The 24,203-nt window shown below is 42.8% G+C and overlaps 1 protein-coding gene across 6 annotated transcripts in view; it reads left to right on the forward strand.

Annotated features, from left to right (window-relative positions):
• Positions 1-1,577: 1,577 nt before the first annotated feature.
• The window catches only part of LOC103542833 (butyrophilin subfamily 3 member A3-like), a 125,842-nt gene continuing 103,216 nt past the window's right edge, over positions 1,578-24,203 (forward strand). Inside the window, exons 1-10 of one of the 6 annotated variants that reach the window (XM_070585162.1) lie at positions 1,605-1,747; positions 3,341-3,388; positions 5,710-5,799; positions 6,058-6,405; positions 7,823-8,104; positions 9,671-9,829; positions 10,009-10,029; positions 11,244-11,270; positions 11,739-11,765; positions 13,300-14,017. In XM_070585162.1, coding sequence (XP_070441263.1) covers positions 1,732-1,747; positions 3,341-3,388; positions 5,710-5,799; positions 6,058-6,405; positions 7,823-8,104; positions 9,671-9,829; positions 10,009-10,029; positions 11,244-11,270; positions 11,739-11,765; positions 13,300-13,829 — 1,548 coding nt within the window. In that variant the 5' untranslated portion in view covers positions 1,605-1,731 and the 3' untranslated portion in view covers positions 13,830-14,017. Of the gene's footprint in view, positions 1,748-3,340; positions 3,389-5,709; positions 5,800-6,057; positions 6,406-7,822; positions 8,105-9,670; positions 9,830-10,008; positions 10,030-11,243; positions 11,271-11,738; positions 11,766-13,299; positions 14,018-24,203 lie in introns of those variants that run through there. The other 5 variants (XM_070585167.1, XM_070585173.1, XM_070585164.1 and 2 more) reach the window with 5 other exon arrangements.

Consider the following 24,203-nt stretch of genomic DNA (forward strand, 5'->3'; position numbering starts at 1 on the left):
TAGGAGCTAGAGATACCCAGATAAATACCCCACTATTCACTTTAGAACATATAACTAGAAAGTACTCCTATGTTTGTATTTCAAACAGAGCATTGGTGCCTCAAGCATTTCAGAAATCTGTTCTTCTACGTGATAGGTGTGCTGAAGTATCCAGGGGAAAGTGTATTGATGTTTGCAACTTACTTTAAAAGGCACCAAATAAATAAATAAATAAATAAATAAATAAGGATGGATGGGGGATGAACATAAGGACAGACTATATTAAAGCAAGTATAGTAAAATGTTCACTGTAAAATCTTGACAGTAGGTGTATTTGACATTCATTGAAAGTCTTTCAACTTTGCTGTTTGTTTGAAAAGTTTCATGATAAACTGTTGATAGTGGGGGGTGGGGTGGAAAGAATTGTATTTTGCTACTGATAACAAACACCAGAAGTACCATGGGCTTCAACAAAACAAAGGTTTGTTTTACCTTCACGTAAAATGAATTCAGAAGGCAGCAGTCCAGAGCTGGTCTGACAGCTCAGAGATGCATCCATGCCCCAACCCTCTTCTGTCTTTATTCTCCGCCATCTCAGCTTGTGGCTTACATTCTCAAGGTTGCCTCTTGGTCATGAGATGATCCCTGCACTCCAGCTCCAAGGACCATGTTCTAGGCAAAAATACGAAGGAAGTAAGGAGAATATGGACCTCTCTTGAGAAACACAGCCCAACAACTTCCACCTACGAGTCATTGGCTCAGACTTAATCCCTTGGTCTCTCTTGTTCTATAAGGGGCATGGGCACAGTGCAGTACTCCCCCCAAATAGGTTTGATTAATAATAAAGAAGAAGGGAAGAGATACTGTACAACCACCAGCCATGTCTACCACAAAGCCTAAATTCAAACTTCTGGATTTAATCAAATTCCATCAGCCAAGTTCACTTCAAAGCCCTAGAAGCATTAGTCACCGTCTCGAGATGACGATAACATGTCTTGGGAGGCCCTAGGCCACAGGTAGGAGCAGTTATCCCCAAAGGCATCTTCACACCCTATCTAGAGTCTAACCTCAGAGAATATGGAATCCTGCAGGCAGAGGAGAAACAAATACATGTGAAAATACAAATGTAGCACAAGTAAGGGGCAGAGAGTGGATGAAGCTGCTCAGCAACACTCTAAATAAGAATGTCCCAAAAATGTAAGACATGTCTATCAATCACAGGCAGCACTGTCTCTGGAAACCAGAAAATTATATGATTTGCTCATGGATCTGAGACTTGAGTTTCAGAGGTGCTAAAACAGTAGAGTGGATCTGGTTTTCTTTCTGTTCGTACTTCCATTTGGCTCTGTTGTAAAAGATGTCCTCCTCCATCTGCCCACTTACATGCACGCAGACGCTAACAAATGAACACATAAAACAAGTGTATATAATGAAATACTGATTATACACAAACACACAATGATTCAAATAGGTAAACACGAACAGTGTGGGAGTTAGGGCTGTAATCTTTCTTCTTTTGTACAATCCAATACAGTTTCAGTTTTCCTTCTACCTTCCTCATTGGTGTCTGCCCAGCAACTGATGAGAAATGCCCCTCTGAGCCAATCAGAAAAGTAATTCTTCCAGAGAGGGACTCTGTTACTGTTTCTCACAGGGAGCAGCCTTTCTTTCTTTTCCCTTTCTTCCAGAGGAGTGTGTTAACTATAACGCAGAACTATTAATTACCTTCATTTTGTGAGCTGTGATTTTCAAATGGGAATGCCAAAGGGTAAGTGGGGAAAATTGGTAAAAGCCAGTGCCACAAGCCCTGGAAGGAGGGAGGCTACAAAGCTGAGAGTGGGTGCAGGGAAGTCCTCACCCAGAGAAAGGGGTTTGGTGCTTGTGTGTGTGGTGAGGGGATGGTAGTGGAGGCAGGAAGCAGTGCAAAAGGTAAGGACCTGCTTTGGGAAATTTGGTGGGAGGGAGACAACCTGAATGAATAAACTTACCAACTGCGTATTCTTAAGAACTTACTCTGGTCAGAGGAGCAAAGGACTCAATCTCTCCTGGTCATCTCTAGGAATATATTCAAAGAGATTAAAAAAATGTGCCTCAATGACTTATGTGTAAACATGTTCATTACAGAATTATTTATAATATAGAAAGATCTGAACCAACCTCCATATAAAACATACATATACATATACAACAGTTGGAGCATGAGTAAACACGTTGTCCAATCATAGAGGGATTATCATACAGTCATCAGGAACCATGTTTTTAATAAAGAGCTTCATTTCTAATTGTAATAAAATTGGATTCACCTTGGATGTCTAAATTGTGTGTACAGTTTGCTATTGTAGATTTTACTGTGTTGAACAGCCTTAAACAGAACTCTTTATGTTAACATCTGATTGCTTTTCTTTAAGAGTAATTCGTAAAAGCGGAATTTCTGGGTCAAACGATGGAACATTTCTAAGGCATTTGGTATATATATATATGGCCAAAATACTTCCAGAAATATTTACATTCTCGTGAAGTGAAGTTTATTGTTACCATTACAGAGTATTTAAATTTTATGTTTTTCCCTACTTTAAAATTATCTATAATCAGGAACAAAAAACAAGAAATACCCTATAAAATAAGTGTAAACATATTTCCCGCTCTGAGGACAGCAGGGAAATTGTACCTATTATAATAAAAAGAACACTGTCCTCTCTCTAGCAGCATAGAGAACAGTTTGAAGAGGAGAAGATGTCCTAAAGGCAATATTTTGTCTTAGGTTGTGTCCAGGTGTCAGGCAAGATCTGAAGCAGTGCCAGCTGCCCAGACTTCTGCTCCCCTGTCCCCTGGCAATTCCCGGACTTGCAGGCACTATAACTGGGGGCCTCATCTGGTTTGTTTTGGAGGAGTTGGTATTTTCTGAACAACTAATGTATTGTAGGCACTATAATTACTTGTAACAATTATTTCCTGTTAAGTTATACACAAAAACTTTTAAAATTTAAAACATTCATATAATTTTCAAAATATAGGGAACAAAGGACAAAAGAATCTTTCACTCTGTCCCCAACTCAGAGTATAGCATGTATCCTTTCGGAGTTTTTTTTAAAGCAATGACAAAAATGTATATACAAATTTATAGCTTTGTTTTCTTTTTAATAGAATCATTAGTATTGTTCTGAAAGGTGCTTTTTATTCACTTAATATATCTTGATTATCTGGGTTAGTGACTAATAAACTAGTCTTAACTGCCTCATTGAATTCCTTCATAGGGATGAGCCATTATTTAACTAACCAGTCTCCAATGGTTAGACTCTTGATAGCTTTTTTACTTTTAAAAATAATGCTTCAGTGTCATCCTTATGCATGCTTCTCTCAGGACTTTGCAAGTGCTTTGCTGATCCAGATCTGGAGTGGAACTGCTGGGGTAATTATGCACATTCCAAAGGTCATATTTCACATTGTTTCATGAGTGACTGAAGTTCAAATAGGTTTTGTCACATGGCTGAATTCACACAGCTTGTGAATCCTAGTGCCATTACCTAGTTTCCACACCCTTTTTTATTCCTACACCTAACACAGAGTAGCCTGGAACACAATGTATGTTTAGTAAATGTTTGTTGAATGAATGAATGATAAGATGGGTGAGACCTGATCTTATTCCTAGCTCTCTCATTCACTGGTCTTTTGATTAAGTGGTGTGTTCAGCCTCTGACTCCAGAGCCTCCACCAGGGAGTCTGTCTGGCACTTAAGCAGAGTCTGATGGAGATGTGATTTGAAGGTGGTGATGGCTATGGGTTGAGGCTTAGAGGAGTCTACAGTGTTGCTCCCAAGATGTGCACACCATACAGTCATTTGTCACCAACTCATCCTACATGGTGTCTTCAGGGAAGGAGAGGATACATGATGGGAGAGGACCAAGGAAGAAGGGAAGGGTGAGGTCCTGAGATCTCAGTCTTGTCTCTGAGTAATCCACCTAGGCCTGCTCTCAAGCTCTCCACTATCTAGGGATTCAGCCAACTCTGAGGTGGTTAGGATGGAAGCCAAGTTAGAACTCCAGCTTGAATCAAGCCTTGCCAGTTGGCAACAGCCCCACACGTCCCTTATCACAAAGGTTCACAGTGATGCCACAGACCATTCCTAAAAGATGGGGGAGGTGCTTTTCTGAGCCAAGATACAGCTGGGAAGACTGGGCTGGGAGTGGGGAGTTGCAGGAGCCCTGCCTTTGAGCTAAGAGAACCTTAGCATTTTGCAGAGGTATGAGCTTTGTTAGGCTTCTATGTGCTCCCGGCTGGACATATTGGCCCGTTGTTCATAAGTGCCAGCTCTCACATCTCTGCCTCTGAAAGATGCTTCTCGACCAGTGGAAAGACTAAGACCAGGGAAATTATCCATTGCTGGTGAGCCCAGAGGCCTTCTGCCAAGGAGCACTGGTGAACACCTGGGGAAAGGAAGACAGGAGGTGAATAATTTCCTTCCTAGGGATGTTTCTCTTCAAAAGAACAATTGTGAAAAGAGTGCACTGAAGCATACCAAGTTGTAACACTCTTACGTGCATATGCAGGACACGCTTGCTCCTTGAAACCACTTCATTGAAAAGTAGGAATAAATACATTAATATGGACAAGTCCCAGTGGGAGCACAGGAGGCTGGGCTCTGCTCTATGAGTCAGACTAAAACAGCAGGTCACTAGAGAGGCAGACACTTGTCTTCATAACTCTCCACCTCCCATCTTGCCAGATGACATATTAATCTGATCATCTAAATTGATTTAAAGTCTAATATTTATTGGTTAATATGTTACCCCTCATCCATTCACTCACTCAACAAATATTTACTGAGGGTTCCACGTGAACCACACACTGTTTTACCAGCTCGTTACATATCACTAAACAAAATAGATCAATATCGTTGCTTTGTGGAACTTCCATTTGAGCAGGTGGAGACGGAGAGTGAACCTATGACATGTTAATGGTAAAAATTCAATGGGCAAAAGAGCAGGCTCGGGGGGTGGGAGCAGTTTGCCATAATCCTGTGGTCAGAGAAGGTCTCATGGAGGAATTGACTTTAGAGGAAGACTTGAAGGAGGTGAGGGAGTGAGCCTTGTGGATACTGGGTTCAGAGAGTTCCAGGTAGAAGAAAGAGTCAAGGCCAAAGTCCTCTGTCCCAGCTTGTTCAAGTACCAGGAAGAAGGGCAGAGTGGCTGGAGCAGACGAGGAGAGTAGGGGAGATGAAGTGAGAGGAGCAGGTCCTGGAGGGCCATGTGGGCCAGTGTAAGGACTTCAGCATCTACTCTGAGTGAAATGGGAGCCACTGGAAGGTGTTGAGCAGTGTAGTGACATGATGTGACTCAAAAACCATTTGGGGTCTTGTGTTGAGCATGGATTATAGGGGACACATGTGGAATCAGGGGACCAAGAGAGTGACTTGCTTGGACAGTAAAGCCAAGGATTTCCTGATGGGTTAGGGTTAATGCATGTACATTTAACAGGACATACATAACATTTATATGTTAAATGTACGTACACTTGAAATTTCATAGTTTTATGAGTGATTTTTCATGTTCGAACTCAAAGGTTAAGAGACTCCCAAACAGACATTTTATTAGAGAAGCACCTTGAGTCACGTATTAATGACTCTGTGTTTCACCCTGAGTCAATCTTGGGGAGGTGGAGGTTTAATGTGGAATTTGCCATCTTCTTCCACGTCATTGTTTCTGCCTGACTCTCTCCATCATCTCTCTGCAGCACAGATGAAAATGGCAAGTTCCCCAGACTTCCCTCTGCTCGACCTCCTTGTCTACCTCATCATGGTCCAGCTGCTTACCCCTTGCTCAGGTAGGGAACATCCTGCTTTTGTGTATTGGAAGCAGACAATTACCTAATTACTGCCCTGTCAGAACCTCTGACAACTTATCATGCCTATAAATCCAATCCCAAAGTGAAGGTGCACATGCCATTAAGACAAATTGCACTTCTGTTAGGGTCTTGTTCCTCTCTAGGTTTTTTGTACCTCACTCTCCCTGCCTGAGATCCCCCTCCCTTACTCTCCTTGTCCCAACTTCAACTGATGGATCTTCTCCTTTTACTGATCAGCTCAGTTTTCTGTGATTGGACCCCCTGGGCCCATCCTGGCCATGGTGGGTGAAGACGCTGATTTACCATGTCATCTTTCCCCGAAGATGAGTGCGGAGACCATGGAGCTAATGTGGGTGAGATCCAGCCTTAGGGAGGTAGTATACAAGTATGCAAATGGGAAGGAAGTAGAAGAGAATCAGATGGCAGAGTATCGAGGGAGAACTTCACTTTTAAGAGATGGCATCACTGAAGGGAAGGCTACTCTCCGAATTTATGACATCAGAGCCTCTGACAGTGGAAACTACCTGTGTTATTTCCAAGATGAAAACTTTTATGACAATGCCATGGTGGAGCTGCAGGTTTCAGGTGAGCCTCTACGTTTTGTTCTCAGCTCGTTCCTCCCTGGGACCTCGAGGCAGAGGAAGAAGTCCTCCTTCAAATCCACCTCAAAGCATCCTGGCTGGTCACTGGGAACTGCCTCCACTGCCTTCCCTCTTTGTTTCTTTTAGGCCCTTGGGAAAGACACAGGTTTTCCTCAAGGAAGAATCCCTCTTGTATCCTGTAATATCAAGTAAAGAACTCCCTCATGCTGGCCACCAGGGTCAAAGAGGAATTGAAAGGTCAGAGCCAGAAAGGATAAGAAAATATCTCCTTAGTGTTGGCACACAGTTGTTTGGGTTCAGTTGTCTTCCACATAGCTTCTGTGACCCTTCCAGGTGAACACTACTGTCGGCCCTGGGAGGCTGACCTGTAGGACAGCATCTGTGCTGCCAATATTATCCCTCCAAAGGCCCCCAGGAACACACCTGGAGTAGACCAAGTTGTGTTTATTACTTGTTGCAGGGAGGGAGAAGGCTCATGTGTGGTAACCATGGGGTGTCTTAGTTAAGAGGGTGTTACAGAAGATTGGTATAGAATTTGGGCTTGTGTTAGCAGATTTGGGAGCATTTATGGAAGTGGGACTTTGCTATGGTTTGGATGCTATAAGGAAAGTGGGGGTGTGATTCTGTAGGTGGGTGTTTTAATAAGTCTTATAAGGAGGACAACTAGAGTGAGGCAAAAGCTGTAATTGGTCAAGGAGCAGCCAGTCACTCATAGCCAGGATAGGGAAATGTTTGGTCATGATTGTGGTTTGGACAGTGTTCATGTTTTTTCCTATGTTCAAACACGATTGTTGAGTGCTCTTCTTTTTTTCTTGATCCATCACAGTGACAAGGTGCTCATGTCTGATGTTGATGTTCCTTGAAATTGCTTACATTCAACAGGAGAACACTGAGACCAGGCTGATGTCCAGATGTCAAGGGTTGCATTTCTCTTTCTCAAGGCTCTCTCTTTCCTGTAGTTTCTGGCTGTATTCGTCAAGAGGGAGCAATAGCAGAAGATAGAAGGAAGGAGAGGAGAAAGAGGTCTACGTATTTACCTCACTGGCTTTCTCCCTGAAGGACCACCTCTAGCTGGCTGCATTGCATTTCCAAAGATTACAGTTCCTCTCAAGAAAGCCCTCTCTGTATGAGTTTCTTCTTTTAGGGCTTCAAAATAGCTTATTTTCCACCTCCCTCTTGGTTTAGCGGTGGGTGGTAACAGTTCCACTGTGCTTGGCCCTGGGGTATTGCTCTATCCCATGTGGTTTTCCCCTCACTGTGACCACGTTTTTGTAAAGAGCTCCTTAATGAAACTCCTCTTGAATTATCTAACGTGCATGTGTCATTGGATTCCTTTTGAGACTCTCAGCAATACAGGAAGCTTCTTTGAAAAGAATTCAGGCTCAATTATCCTTCCACAGCATTGGGTTCTGATTTTCACATTGAAATGAAGGATCATGAGGATGGAGGGATCCATCTGGATTGCGTGTCCACTGGCTGGTATCCCCGACCCGAAATACAGTGGAGAGACGCCAAGGGAACAGACATGCCTGCTGTCCCAGGACCTTTGAAGCTGGATGGAGCAGGTCTGTATGAAGTCGCAGCATCTGTGATCGTGAAAGACAGCTCTGAAGACGACGTATCCTGTATCATCAGAAATCCACTCCTCGGGCAGGAAAAGTCAGCCAGGATTTCCATTGCAGGTCTGTACCCTGCTTAGTCCTAGGTATACTGTGCTCGGCTGTGGACTGAAAGAAGGAAGACGTGTGATTCTCTGTGGCTGACTTGGATCTTTGCAGTGAATATAAGGCACAGAGCAGGGAACAGGAGCCTTTTTCTTACTTTTGGCATGTTTCTTTTCCCCATAAGCTGTTTATGTCACAAATATTTACTGGGTATTTCCTGTGTGCCAGGCACTGTGAGTGGGAATTGGAGGAACGTGGTAAAGATCAGACCCTTAAGCAAAGACAAATGATGAAATGGGAAAAACATAGATGCAATTGATGTCTTATAGAAAGAATTAATCTCCTTAAAATATAAAAGAATTTAAACTGAAGATGAGCAATAGAAAATAGAATAGAAAAATGAGCAAAGGGCATGAATTATTAGTTCACACAAAAGGAAATAACACATGAGATGATGTGCCATCTCACTCTATAGAGGAGCATGTATTAAAACTTTTTCTGCCTGTGACTGGCAACTAAACAAAAGAAAACAAAACCAAGGTGGCAGATCACACATTCTGATGGCTGGAGTGTGGAGAGATCGTCACTTTTAGGCCTTTGTTTGTACAATTTGGTCTATTTTTGGTATAAATTGGCACAGCTTCTATTGGAAATAAGCAGTATTTCTGCAAACTATGTATATATTGCTCTAAAAATCCCACTTCTGGGAATTTCTCTGACAGAAATACTTGTACGAAATGTATGCATATGTATGAAATGACTCGTGTACAATATTATTTGTTATAGCCTTAATTATAATAGCAAAAAGTTAGAAACTATGCAAAAGTCCATCAGTGGGGAACTTCTATGCAATGGAATATTTCACAGCTGGGAAAGAAAACACAGGCATTCTCTCTGTCCTAATATGGCAGGTTCTCTGAGATGAAGAGAAAAAGCCACATGCAGAGTGGTTTGTGTAGAATGCTGTCTTTGGTGTAAAAAAGAAAAAATAGAAGGATATTTATATTTTAAAAATTTAATACACGCTAGAATAACATTCACTTTGCGTCACACTCTTCATAAGCAATAATTTAACTCTTTAACCTTATGAGTATGGTACTCTTATTATCCCCATGTTATAGATTAGGACATCAGGAACAGAGTAGTTAAGAATTAGTCCAAGATCCCACAGCCAGTCAAGTGGAGGAGGCAGAATTTGAACGCAGGCCCTCCAGCTCCAAAGTTCCTATTGTTACCCACCATATTAAGCTGACTAATGAGAGGCTCATAAATGGGGGGAAGGAGGAGGGAGTGGATGGGAGACTCGGACAACTTTTTATATATTTTTGGTATTTGAACCATGTAAATGTAACCTGTTGAAAATTAAATTAGAAAAAATGGGATTCTGATGCTCAAGTAACTCCTATTCACATGTGAGAAGCAGACATTTCAAGACAAGGAATAGACTATTTTATAGTAAGAGTTTACCGAAGTCTTACCCGAAGTTCCCTGAGACTTTAGGAAGAGAAGGATCATTTAATGTCATGAAATCAACTGTGTGGTCCCTGCCCTGGTGTGAGAGGCTAAAGCTCCATTCCATTGCAGATCCCTTCTTCTGGAGGGCCAGGCCCTGGATAGCGGCTTTGGCTGGGACCCTGCTTGTCTTGCTGCTGCTTCTCCCAGGGGCTGGTTACTTCCTGTGGCGACAGCAGCAGGTGATAGAGAGAGAGCAAGCAGCAAAGGAGGATGAACGACAGGCAAGAGGTATCAGGCCAGGGAGGGAACCTGAGGCACTGGCCTAGGGGAGGGAGCCCCTGAGGATCTCAACCCATTGCCACCCCAGGAACCAACCATTGCACTGGGTCATTAGTAAGTTTTATTTTCCAAAGGTCCTCCCCACTCCATCCCCATAACAGTGATTTTCTTTCCTGCTTATTTTCCAGGCTACCTCCAGCGTATACTGCGTAAGTTCAGGTTCCCCTAGGGGTCCACCCTTGTCTTGGTATCTCTGTTTTAAGCTGCTTCATGACTCTTTAGGTTTCTTCCCTTGCAGACGTACCAGGGATGGATCGCCTGTCATGGCTCATGTCTGAGTGACTCTGACACTTTCTCTGAACTCGCATGTAAAAGTCTCTGCTCCAGTATTTCCCAGCCCCTTTCCTTACCCCTAACTCTGCCCAGGGCTGAGAAATATCCAGGATCCCTTTACCAAGGGAAAGAAATAAGGGTGGCTGTTTGGGGGAAAACACAGGGGAGTTGTGTTTTTTAACTGGGAAAAGGGCCTTCAATATCTCTCCAGGAGGGGCCCACAGACTCTCCAGCCCAGCAAGGCACCATGGAATATCCAGGGTGCACTTGACAGGAAAGGAGGAGGAGGGGATTGAACTCCCTAGATGAAGTGCCTTCCCTATGCTGGGAACCTCACTAATTGCCTTTACATAATCTGTAGCTGCTGAGAAGAAAACAAAGAATGTAAGATTTAAAAGAATGAGGAAATCTGAGAAGAAGGAGAGAGAAAAGTGCATCACAAAAAAGGAATACTACAATGGCTTAGTTGTCATAGTCTTGTTAGAATTGCTTTTTAAAAAACAGTATTGAAATTCCTTCATTAAGTTGCCCAATTCTTTTTAGAAGTAGGAAGGACATCATAAAGCCTGAGACAGATGGATTCTAGTACATATACACATATAGGTATACACACAGTGACCCCTATGCCCAGGTATGGGAGCATGGATACGTACATAATAGAGCTGCCAGGTCTCAGCTGGGAAAGCACTTACATGGTGCCTATGGTATCATCAGCAAGCAATTGATGGGAATAGGGAAAGCACTTCATCTAGAGAGTTCCATCTTCCTCCTCCTTTCTTTTCAAGTGCAACCCTGGATATTCTGAGGTGCCTGCTGGGCTGAAGAGTCTGTGGGCCCCTCCTGGAGAGCGATTGAAGGCCCTTTTCCCCATTAACAAATATGACACCCAAACAGCCACCCTTATTTCTTATTGATGTTCTCAGATTTGATGTTAAGGAGGAGAGGGAGGAGCACAGTGAACAGGCAGAGGGAGAGGGTAGGAATGGTGGGGATGGGGGTCAAAAAGAAAGATTAGGTGGGTGCAAAAGAAGAGAAATTAGATTACATAGAAGTGACATAGTTCAGGTGACATCTCTTTCTTCCATTGTAGGTGGATTGAAGTCTCTGGACTATGCTGGTGAGTGACCCTGATGTTCTCAGAGTTTCCTGGCACACATGTACTAAGCACTTTCTCTCTCAAACATTTTCTCTGCTTTGTGACCTATTGACATTCGCAGCAGGAATAATCAGATCTAGTCCAGAGGCTCATTTTCTGTGGGGGACACTACCCATGCTTTATTGGAACCTCAGAAAGGACTTTCCAGACACAGGTCCTGGCCATTTTCAGCCACCCTTCAACCTGCTGGCACATAGGCTCACACCCTGGCAAAGCCTGACCATGTTTCCTGCAGCCCCAGCATGATAGTGTGAAGGAAATCCGCCATTTTTTAGAGGTTATATGCCTGATTTGGCAGAGCTGTAGATTAAGGAAACTGGACATTGGAAGAGACTGAATAAAGGCAGAGTGGAAAAGCTTAGTGAGGAGAATAGGTGGGGCAAGAACAGAAATAATGTCCTTTCCCTATTTGTGTCTCCTGCCTTTCAGAATGGAAGATGTTCCGCTTCCATGCTGGTGAGTGAATCGCTCTATGTTCCCTAGGAAAACAACCTGAGGGACCTTATGCCCTTTTTCTCCAACTCTTGAGGTTTTGGAAAGCAAAGTCCCCATGACCAGGAGAGTTCTGAGTGGGTGACTTGAAGTCTTGGTCTCAAAGATGTGCCCATCTCCAGGACCTTCCTGTGGAGAGCCCAGAGAACCAGGGAGGATTGCTCTCCTGGGCTCCACAGATCTTCATGGGAAGGAAGAGGCATAAAGAGTAGAGCTGACGGAAGGAGAGGCAGAGTGAACCAATACTGCAGGGGGAGTGAGGATGTGGAATGACCCAGGAGAGAAGGCATTGCTCAAAGATCTTTGCTTTTCCCAAGCTTCTTAGCCACCTCCTGCTGCTGCGTGTCCCCAAGTCATTTAATGTTTCTGAACTTTATTCTCCTCATTTTTAAATGATAATCATAACCACTATTATGCGAGGGTAGAGAGAAAGACTAAATGAGGTAATGAGCGTGTATGGCTCAAAAAAAACTAAGTGGAAAGAGATGACATGTTCAAACTGGGTGGTTTGGAGAAGGTTTAGAAAAGGAACTCTTTACAAAGGCAGGATTAGGGTTAAAGGAAACCAACAAGAGAATGTGAAGTGCCCCAGGGCTCACAACAGTGGTGATCTGTCACCACCTGTCAGTTTGAAGGAATAGGGAGAGGGTGCACTTACTGGAGCCCAGAGGAAGCCGTAGCTCAAGGATCAGACTGCCTGAGAGGAGTCATGCCTGTGTTAGGGCATCACCATCTGACACTGGCTGGGAGGAAGTGGGGGAAATAAGTGTTTGTTTCTCTTCTCTTTATCCTCACGATCTTCAGCTAGTACCTCCCATTGGCCAAACCCAACAGGTAACCAAGGTAAGGGAGCCCAGTGATGCTGTCCATAGATGACAGATTCCTGGGGCCGAGAAGAGGGTAGAGGAAGGAAGAGAAGGGATCTGGGAGCACAGAAAGTCCCCAACTTGGCCTGTAGCCTAGAAAAGGCATGGAGCTATTATAACATCTGGCACTTCCTCCATGCCTGGCCCAGGGCTTCATATAAAACATGTGTTGTGTTTTTCTACCCAGAGATTAGTACTTTTATCCCCATTTTCAAGATAAGAAAATTAAGGCTCAAAGATATATAGGTTCAGACTATGGAAAAAGAGACTGTAGAAAAAGAAAAGTCATTCAACTCAGCAGTGGCAGAGCAAGGATTGAAATGTAAATCTCTGTGACTGTAAAGCACAGGTGGACTGAATCATTTTTGGGAGGGAAATAGGAAAAAGATGGAAGGAAGGAGCCAACTAGTGACGTCAAGTTAGGCAGATCCTGACCCTCAACACTGTACTCCACTGAACAAAAGACCCCTGGTCCTTTCCTTTGGTGTTGCTGAGAGGGTCACATTCAAGGCAGGCTGGGGACACCATGCTCTGGACCCAGCCATCCTCTGCTAGGCCCAGGTCTTGAAGGCTGAAGATCTGAGGTCTGGAACCGTGATTGATCCCATGACCCATCTCCAAACTTTCTGCAGCGAATGTGATTCTGGATCCAGACACAGCAAACCCCAACCTCCTTGTTTCTGAGGACCAGAGGAGCTTGCAGTGGGTGGACCAACGACAGAATCTGCCAGACAACCCTAAGAGATTTCATTCACATTACTGTGTGCTTGGCTGCAGGAGCTACACATCAGGGAGACATTTCTGGGAGGTGGAGGTGGGGGACAGGAAAGACTGGTATGTCGGGGTGTGTAAGGAGAATGTGGAGAGGAAATACAGCATTCATAGAGCACCCGAAATTGGATTCTGGACTATGGAGCTGTCTAATGGGGAAGACTATCAAGCTGTCACTTACTTCAGGACCAAGCTGACAATTGCCAACCCTCCTCAAAGAGTGGGGGTTTTCCTGGACTATGAGAATGGTGAGGTCTCATTCTACAATGCCATGAATGGATCTCATATCTACTCCTTCCCGAAAACCTCCTTCTCTGGGCCTCTGTACCCTGTTTTTGGAATTTCAACATTGGATCCCACTGCCTTGACCATTTGCCCAGAAGTTATCTGAATGCAGAGTTCTCTTGTTACTGACCTAGTGTCTGAGCTTTCCCTGGAGACCACAGTCACCCTGGGCTCTGCTGATTGGAAGGGACTCTAAGGATGAAGTAACATCCTGCTTCCCCCTGCCCAGCATGGAGCTGAGGGCCTCCTCCTTCATAGCAACACATCACAACAATAAAATACTTGCTAAATACACACACTGTGTGAAGCACTTCACTCACATTAATTCCATTCTTCCTTATGACAGTTGATCATGGTACCACTTTATTGTCTCCCTTCTATAGATAAGGAAACAGGAGTACAGAAAATTGAATTAACTTTCCCAAGGTGACTCACCAGTGAATGACAGCTAGAATCTGAACAACAATAACTAAAATGTATAGATAACTTAAAATGTACTTGGTGCTGTGCTAAATGGTTTAAATGACTTTTACTCATTTAATCCTCATAAAAACCCTGTGAGGTAGTCTCATTTTGAGAATGTGGAAACTGGGGCAGGCCCAAGTGAAGTAAATTATATCATTCACACAGAAATTTGTGCTGCTAGGAGAAGTTAAGCCCCTGTCCTACCCCCATGCCCTACCCTGTTGTTCTTTTCCTGTCCTGTTTCCCCCAAGGGACTATAAGCAGCCCTGAGTCTTGCTGCTCAAGGTGTCCCAAGGTGAGGCTCACTGTAGGTGACTATGGAGGCCACACCCCACTTGGTTCCTCCAAGGTAGATTGTCAGAGCCATAAGTATGGCACTTCATTGGACTGAGTGTGCAGGGCGATGTGGTCCAGAGAATGAATTCACAAAGGACTGCATCATACAGGATGTGAAGGGACTAGAGCCCAAACTCTTCACTAACAGAGGGCACATGTGAACCCACTCTGTCAATGTGATACATGATCATGGAGCCAGAACCAATCCTCCTTCTTTGAAGGTCTCTAGAAGCCTAACTTAACACCTAAAGATTGTCTGTGGAATAAGAATTTGGGAGGAAGGAAGCTTGATGAACTTAAGTGGTACTTTTATCACATTGTAGAATCCATCTCCAGGAAAGGGATATTTCCACCCTGATTATTCCTTTATGTTAACAGATGTTCTTTCAACTGATGGATACCAGGGAAAGGCTACTCTTCATCATCATCATTATTTTTGTTCACCACTAAATACATCCCCTCCACCAGGAATCTGGTTGTCAAGTTACATTTGTTGAATAAACTTGTTAATAATCTTCACTCTTCCACTGAGCTTTTTCTAGATTTTAAGCCCCCACAGTTTATTAACCACAATTTCACAGTTTACTTCATTGCAACATTTTCCAAAAATCCTTATTATGTTAGTTTTCTTTTGCTGTCATAATAAAGTACCACAAATTTCATGACCAAAAATGGCATAATTGTATTATCTCACATTTCTGTAGGTCAGAAGTCCAACATGGGTCTCAGTGGGCTAAAACCAAGGTGTCTGCAGCCTGTGTTCCTTTCTGGGGGCCCTAGGGAAGAATCTGTTTACCTGTTAATTCAGATTGTTGGCAGAACCCAGTTTCTTGCAGTTGTAGGACTGAGGTTGCCATTCCTTGCTGGCTGTCAACTGAGGGCTATTACCAGTTTCTAGAGGCTGCAACCTTCTTTGGGCTGTGGCCCTTTTCCTCTATCTTCAAAGCAGTAATGGTAACTTGATTCTCTCTCAGTCTTTGATTCTCTCCTTGTTTCCTTACCCTTAAATCTCTTTGACTCTTCTGCTTTCTTTCCCTTTTAAGAACTAGGATGTCTTGGCCACATCTGGAAGGAATCCACAGCTGGAGGTGATTCAAAGGAAGGAACGTATCCTCTAGGTTTATTCCTCTCATGACAGAGATTGATTATGTCAGGTTGTCATGATCCAAAGTGGCATACCAAGGTTGGACCTGGTTTCCTTCTAAACTACCTTGTGGGCAATGGGCCCTCCTCAAGCTCAGAACACATGTGTTTCTCTCTTTTTCAGGTCAGCTTCCACAGGGGTTGAGGCCTGGCTTCACTGGATACTTCTGGTACAAACTTACCCAGAACCCCTGGGTCTTTTTCTCTTCAGATAGCAGCTGTAGGCAGGCCAGGCTCTTAGACTCTCACAGACCTCTCTTTTGTCCCTTCCCAAGAGCAACCCAGTCCTTGGAGGAAACTGTGGAGCCATTGCTAGTGTGTTAATTGCACAGTTTTGAGTTGAATCACAAAAGAACTGGAGGCATCCAGGGGAAGCTTTTAGGCTCTTGAGAGAAATGTGAATAAATGTGTCTCTGAAAGATTATTCTAGAAGAAATCTATATAGTGGCCTGATTGGGATGTGTGGGGCATGGGTGCAGGGGGGTGTTGGAAATATTATAGGGTTTTGAACAAAGAAATAACATGCTCTCACTTAGGCTGCTGTGCTCAAGATAGACTGCAGAGGATATGGGCAGAAGCAGGGAGGGAGGTATGTTAATATTCGAGGCAAGAAGGGATGGTGGCTTGTCCCAGGGTGGTGGCTGAGGTGATTCGGCATAGCTGGATATCTTTTATTCACCCTGGTCCTTCTCATGGTGACTCCAAGTGTTCCTGCTTTTTTGTCTCCTTGGCCCCCAGCCATGGCAATCCCTGTAGAGTGACTCTTTCTCTATCTGGGGTTTCTGAGAGAGAAGCCATTAGAGCAGGGACCTGGGAGAGCACTTTAGTTATGAGTCCTGAGGGGAACTCTCATCCCAGGTCTCCTTTTTCTCACTAAATGGCACTTTTGTGGCTCCCTTTTCAGAATCCTTTATTCCCAAGACATCTCCATGGATGATGTTTGGGGCTGTCGTGGTGCCTACTCTGTTCCTCCTCATCACTGGGAGCATCTGTCTTATCAAGAAACTTCACAGAGAAAAAGAGATTCTCTCAGGGGAAAAAGAGGTTGTAAATGAAGAGAAAGAAATTGCACATAAGGAACTGGGGAAATAACATGTGAAAAAGAGAAAGAATGTCACAAAAAGGTAAAAGAGTAGGAGGACAGTTCACTCTCACTCAAAGGACACAGCTCTGGCAGCTGGAAGCCTGGGAAATAGAGAGAGGAAATGAACAGAGGCAGCGGCAAGGGCTTGGAAGTCTCACGTCCTAGGAATCAGTCCCTCAGAGCTTGCATGCTTCCATTCTGCAAGGGTTGCATCCATTCACTTGGCTACATGGAGCACTATCTTGTTGAACAAGCAAACCTCCATTAGTACTGATAATCTCGAGCCACCTGATTGTCTATCATCTCTGGCATCGTGACTATTCCCTGGATGGGGGGAGGGCCAACGCTATTGTTCAGAGGAAAGGCCAGTCCCTCATCATTTAATACAAACTCAAATTCTCTTAGTTCCTCTATTGAGGAAATTCATTTGTTTCTGTTTATTTTTGCAGTGCAACTTCAACAGGAATTGCATAACTTTAGCATTTCCTGAACCACTCCAGGCACAATTTGTCTTCTGCTTGGTTAATCATTATCTCATGAAGCTCACCTCTCCTTCTGTCCCATTGCAGCATAGAGAAGAACCTCCTACATGCTAGTGAGCACTGCTGACATTTCCTCAGTTCCTGAGTCTTCTGCCTACTACACAGCCAACAGGACACATTAGAGGAGATGAACAAGGGGGCCTAAGTCTTGCTGTGGGCTACAGGGAGCTGGGGTCGTTTCATTGTCAGTATCCCACCCAATGCTGGATCCCAGCTCTTCTGTCAGGGAATCCTCACAGCGGTCAATCAACTCTGCATCTTAGTTTCCACAAAGCTTTGCTTGTATAATAATTTAATCCATGATTACAGAGGTCTACCAGACATAGTGGACCTCCACAAAAGTTACAGTGTAGTAGTTGTTGCTCTGTGGATCCTGAATTAATTTGAAAGAAGACAAAACTGGCTTAGCTATCTATAATCTGGGAGAGGGTATAAACTGCGCAGTGGAAGAACCATATGTGGGAAAGGCAGTGAGCTTCCCCAAGCCTGTCTCAGTTGTGCAGAGACAGGTGCCAGAAATGCCTCCTGCTCCAAGAGAACACTGATGCTCTGTGTGTAGCCTGTGAGGGGAGGGGAAGTAGGCAAGTGGGAGAGCAGGGAATCCACTTGCCTGGTCTTAATGAGCACTTTGCATTTTGTGATTTGTCACCTTCTGCTTAAAAGAACCAAAGTATCCAAGCTCTAGTACTTATTATAGCACTTGGAGCTTTCCTCCTTTTTCTTTTGAATTCCAAAATTGTCACAGCAAACAAATCAATTTGGGGAAAGGAGAAAGTCATTTTCCTGGACATACAATGGAAATGTAGGCTGAATAAGTAGTAATAAGTGCAGATGGGAGAAACAGGAGAATGTCAGGGTCTGAAGCATTTCCTGTATCCAGAGAGGTCACAGCTGCAGACTCAGACCCATGTTGTTAAAGCAAAACTGGATGGAAATAGTTCCCAGTACCTTTTGTCATACACACCTCTCAGGCAGCAGGTTGACTTTTGGGGACATTATGCTCCTTTTTTATCCTTTGAATGGTATACTTGTTAGTCATTTAAATCAGCTGTCATCTGGTTAAGCTGACAGAACACAGAGGAGAAATGAAGGGGTCTTTTACTGCCCAGGAACATGTGTAGGGAGAAACTGGCCTTAATTGCTTAATTGGCCTTTGCTGGTTTAAACCAAGTACGAAATTTTCTAACTCAAGAGAGTCGAAGAAATCATATGTCTTGAATAGAAAAGGGGCCAGATCTGAGAATGTTGAGAAAAAGTGGGAGTCACTACTTTCACCGCGTATGCTAAACTTTCTACATATCCTAGAGTCCCAATTTTCCTCTGCCTGAGGCAACACTCCTGTCACTCACGAGATGGAAGTGAAGCCTCAGTAATTCTCAGTCTGTGAGTTGCCTGGGACATGCGATCAAGGGGCCTTCATGGAAAAGGACACCACGTGGGGGATTTCCCATCAACTTACTGGGACATCTCTGGGACGAGGAATCACACAATCTCCTGAAATGCCAGGCCTAAACTTGAGTCTTCCTCTACAGCTGATGTGGTCCTGGACCCAGATACCGCTCATCCTGAGCTTTTCCTGTCAGAGGACCAGAGAAGCTTGAGACAGGGCCCCTGCAGGCAGAGCGTGCCCAACAACCCAGAGAGAACCTACTGTCAGCCTTGTGTCCGGGGTTTGGAGAGCTTTTCCTCAGGGAGACATTACTGGGAGGTGGAGGTGAAAAATGTGATGGTTTGGGCCATGGAGGTTTATAGAGACAGTGTTGAGAGGAAAGGGGCAGCCCTACTGGTTCCTCAGAATGGCTTCTGAACATTGGAAATGTTTCAAAACCAGTACCGAGCCCTGTCCTCTCCTGATAGATTCTCTTCCTGACAGAGAAGCTTCACCAGGTGGACATCTTCCTGGACTATGAAACTGCAAATGCATAATGGTTGTCAAATACAGAGAAGTAACACATGAAATTATTTAATAGGATTGTATTTCTTAGAACTCCACTGACTTCTTTTTGCATTTGAAGCAAGGTTTGTTTCAAAAAGGAAGAATGACCTCTATGGACTGTCATCACTCCTATTTACTCAGCTGAGATATAGCTTATTTACTTTGTACTCATTCTGAGTTTCACTGAACTCCCACACATGTGGATCCACTGGAACTCTGTGCCCATAGAGCATCACAAATGCTATAGGTGAATGGAGTGGCAAGGAATGGTGTGGACACATACTGTGCATATACCCTTTCCTCATTAGCATGCTCTGTTGGTCCATTGGATTTCACTTAAAAGCAAATTTACTGAACAGCCACACGCAAAAGAATGAACTAGACCACTGTATTACACCATACACAGAAATTAATTCAAAATGTATTAAAGACTGGAACATAAGATGTGAAGCCATAAAACTTCTAGAGGAAAACATAGGGAATAAGCTACTTGACATCAGTCTTGGGATGATATTTTGTACTTGATACCAAAGCAAAGGCAACAAAAGTAAAAATAAACCAGTGGGACTACATCAAAGTAAAAAACTACACAGTAAACAAAACCACCAACAAAATTAAAAGGCAACCTACTGAGTGGGAGAAAATGTTTATAAATCATGTGTTTGACAAGGGATTACTATCCAAAATATATAAAGAACTCTTAAAAGTCAATAGTAAAACAAAATGGGCAGCGGAAACAAATAGACATTTTTTCCAAAGAACATACAGATAGCCAACAGGTATGTGAAAAGGTGCTCAACATCACTAATCCTCAGGGAAATGCAAATCAAAATTACAAAAAAAAAGTCACCTACCCCTGTTAGAATGGCTATCATCAGGAAGACAAAGAATGACAAGTGTTGGCGAGGATGTGTAGAAAAGGGAACCCTTGTGTGTTGTTGGTGGGAATGTAAATTGGTGCAGCCACTACGGAAAACAGCAGGGAAGTGCCTCAAAAAATTAAAAATAGAACTACCATATGATTCAGCAATTCCACTTGTAGATATTTATCCAAAGAAAACAATAACACTAACTTGAAAAGATATATGCACCCAATGTGCATTGCAGCATTATTTACAATAGACAGGATTTGGAAACAACAGAAGCACCCATCTGTGGAGGAATGGATAAAGAAAATGTATATATACATAAACACACACATATACATATGTGCATATGTGTATATACATATGCACACACATATATACATGTGTGTATATGTATATATACATGTACACATATACACACACATATATATACACACACATAATGAAATATTATTTAGCCACGTGAAAGAAGAAAATCTTCTCATTTGCAACAAGATAAATGGACCTCATTAAGATAGGTGAAATAAGTCAGAAAGAGAAAGACAAATATTGTATGATCTCACTTGCATATGGAATCTAAAGAAAATCCCAAAATGCTGAACTCATAGATACAGAGTACAGATTGGTGGTTGCCAGAGGCAGTTGGTAGGAGACTGGGTGAAATGCGTGAAGGGAGTCCAAAGGCTCAGACTTCCAGTTATAAAATAAATGTCATGGGGGTATAATATACAGCATGGTGACCATAGTTAATAATATTGTACTGTAGGAGTGACATCAGCAACATGGTGGATTGAGCTGTTCCCTTTGTCTCTCCTTCTTTTGAACTACCACTAAATAGACATTCACTGACCAACAGAGGAAACCCACAAAGTGCAACAGGATGCCTGAGAGACACACACAGCTATACACCTGAGGGTGGATAGACTGGACACCTGGAAAGTGGCAGAGATAGGTGAGCACACCCTGCACTCCCTGAGTAGTGCTGTTCACACACATGAATGCTTTCCAGCTTGGTGCAAGCACCCTGATATTGGGAATGTGCACTAAAGTGACCACAGGAGGAGGCAGTGGTATTCCTTAGCCTGTGTTCATGATCACTTTTGTGGCAAGGAGGGGGAGCCCACCATGCCCTTGTGCTGCCAAGGAGCAGCCATAGCTCAGGTCCCAGCGAGGAAGGCCTGCTTGCCAATCACAGTGGTCTCATAGACCTCAAGCAGAGATGACAGCAGATCTACATGCTGGGGCATATGTCCCAGGCCTGCCCGAGCACTGGTACAGTTGCTGAGCTCCAAAAGAGGGAACATCTCCCAGATGGCTGTGGGAAGAGGCAGTGGCAGCTTTTAGCCCATTGATGATCACTTTCCTGGCTGAGGGGGGAGCCCATAGTGCTCCTGCAGCATCAAGGAGTGACCCTAGCTGGATCCAGCAAGGAAGCCCCACCGACCAAGCACAGTCCACACAAGTGCCTGAAGGCACCCCAGGCCAGGGCAAGCACCTATAATACCCCCACAGCCTCCAGCAGATGAGATGGGGCCAGAAACTCAGCTCTTGCTTCCGCCTAGTGGTAAAAGGTGGAATCCATGACCTAAAAATACCACAAATGCCCTGACAAAAAAATTAGTTCATGAAATAGCATGAGAAACTGAATCAACAATTTAGACCAGAAGGAAAATGACAATTCTCAAGAAATCAACCCTGAAGACACAGAAATGTACAACCTAAATGATAGAGAATTCAAAATAGCTGTCATAAGGAAACTCAGTGACTTACAAGAATGCACAGAAAGACAGTTCAAGGAGCTCAGCAATAAAATGAATCTCTTGACCAAAGAGATTGAAACTGTAAAAAAAAAAAAAAAAATCAAGGAGAAATTCTGCATATGGATACACAATTAATGAAATAAAAAATAGTCTAGAATCCTTAAGAAATAGAGCTGATGTTATGGAGGAAAGAATTAGTGAGTTAGAGGATAAAAATGTAGAAATTCTACAGGTGGAGGAGGAGACAGAACTAAGATTTAAAAAACAATGAAGAGATTTTTCAAGAAATATCTGACTCAATTAGGAAAAGCAACATAAGAATAATAGGTATCCAAGAGGGAGAAAAGAAGGAGAAAGGAGCAGAGGACTTGTTCGAAGAAACAATTGCTGAGAACTTCCCAAACCTGGAGAATGTTCTGGATTTACAAATAAATGAAGCTAATAGAATGACTAATTTCATCAATGCTAAGTGACCTTCTCCAAGGAATATAATAGTAAAAATGGCAAAAGTCAATAATAAATAAAAAATATGAGGAGCAGCAAGGCAGAAGAAAATAACTTACAGAGGAAACTCTATCAGGCTTTCAGTGGATTTCTCAGCAGAAACCCTACAAGATAAGAGAGAATGGAATGATATATTCAAAATACTGAAAGACAAAAATTTTCAGCCGAGAATACTCTATACAGTGAAACTTTCCTTCAGAAATAAAAGCTTTCCCAGATAAACAAAAGCTAAGGGAGTTTATTGCCACTAGACCTCCCCTACAAGAAAAAATTAAAGATGCCTTCACACTGGAAACAAAAAGGGGGAAGTGTACAAAGCTCCAAGCAAAGAGATAAATAGACAGACATAATCAGAAAACTGCAGCTGTCTACCAGAACAAGGAGGCAAAGACTCAATTACAACTTAATCCATTTTGAATTGATTTTTGTGCATGGGGTAAGGGAATGGTCTACTTTCATTCTTTTGCATGTGGCTGTCCAGTTTTCCCAACACCATTTATTGAAGAGACTCTCCTTTCTCCATTGTATGCTTTTGGCTCCCTTGTCGAATGTTAGATGTCCATAAACGTGTGGGTTTACTTCTGGGCTCTCAATTTTGTTCCATTGATCTGTGTGTCTGTTTTTGTGCCAGTACCACACCGTTTTTGGTTACTATGGCTTTGTAGTATAATTTGAAATCAGGGAGTGTGATTCCTCCAGCTTTGTTCTTTTTTCTCAGGAATCCTTTGGCTATTCAGGGTCTTCTGTTGTTCCATATAAATTTTAGGATTCTTTGTTCTACTTCTGTGAAAAATGTTGTTGGAACTTTGATAGGGATTGCGTTGAATCTATAGATTGCTTCGATGCACTATAATTAGTGTTTGGGTGCTGAACATGATGTAATGTATACAGAATTCGAAATATGATGTACATCCGAAAAAAATAAAAATTAAAAAAAAAAGAAAAGAAAAAAAAAAGAAAAGAAACCTAATCTGTGAGGCAGAAAAAAGTGCAATGTATTGAGCAACTGGGATTATGACATACTGATTATTATATTTTCTATATTTAGGGGAAACTGTAAAATAAGCAGAATTCCAGGCAAGCCTGAATAATGACCAGTGGGCACTATTCCACTGTAGGTCTCCAGACAAAGATTTCATTAAACACCATTAAATTGTTTGCATCTGGTTTGGGCTCTGTAAGACGCAGGGGTTAGAAACGAGGAGAGGGGTATACATTGTCCTTTAGAAGCTATAATTTTCCAAGCTAAAGTATCTTCATTTAATCCAACAAGAACCATGTTCTCAAGGGCCATTTTAAACAGATGGTCAAACAGCTTTAGATCATCTCCCACTGAATCAATCTAGAGTTTGATTCAACATCTTTTTCTTCTTATTAGAAATTGCCACAGTTTTCATGTACCATTAGTTGGATTTATAAAAAATGTTTAATTTTGACTAATCAGCAGGACTTGTTACAACTCTTCATATAGAAGGATATCTAAAATTATGGATAAATTAAATATAGATAAAAAAAGAACAATATGTAACAGCAACTACTCAGAAGGGGAGAAGAAAGGGAAGGAACTTGCTTAGGTTAATGGAGATAAGAGGCTATGAGAAAATGGAGTATCTCATCTCCAATGTCTTCCATACAGTCCTCATGGTAACCACTAAACAAAAACTCAGAACAAAGCCACAATTCACAAAAAGAGAGAAAACTGAGGAAATACCCTGAGGAAGCCATCAAAATGAAATGGCAGTCAGAAATACAAAGGAAGAGAAACAATGGAAACATAGAACAACCAGAAAACAAGAGATAAAATGGTAGCATTAAGTCCTCTTATATCAATAACCCCTCTAAAT

The sequence above is a fragment of the Equus przewalskii genome, chromosome 19 (genome assembly GCF_037783145.1).
Source record: "Equus przewalskii isolate Varuska chromosome 19, EquPr2, whole genome shotgun sequence".
Lineage (NCBI taxonomy): Eukaryota > Metazoa > Chordata > Mammalia > Perissodactyla > Equidae > Equus > Equus przewalskii.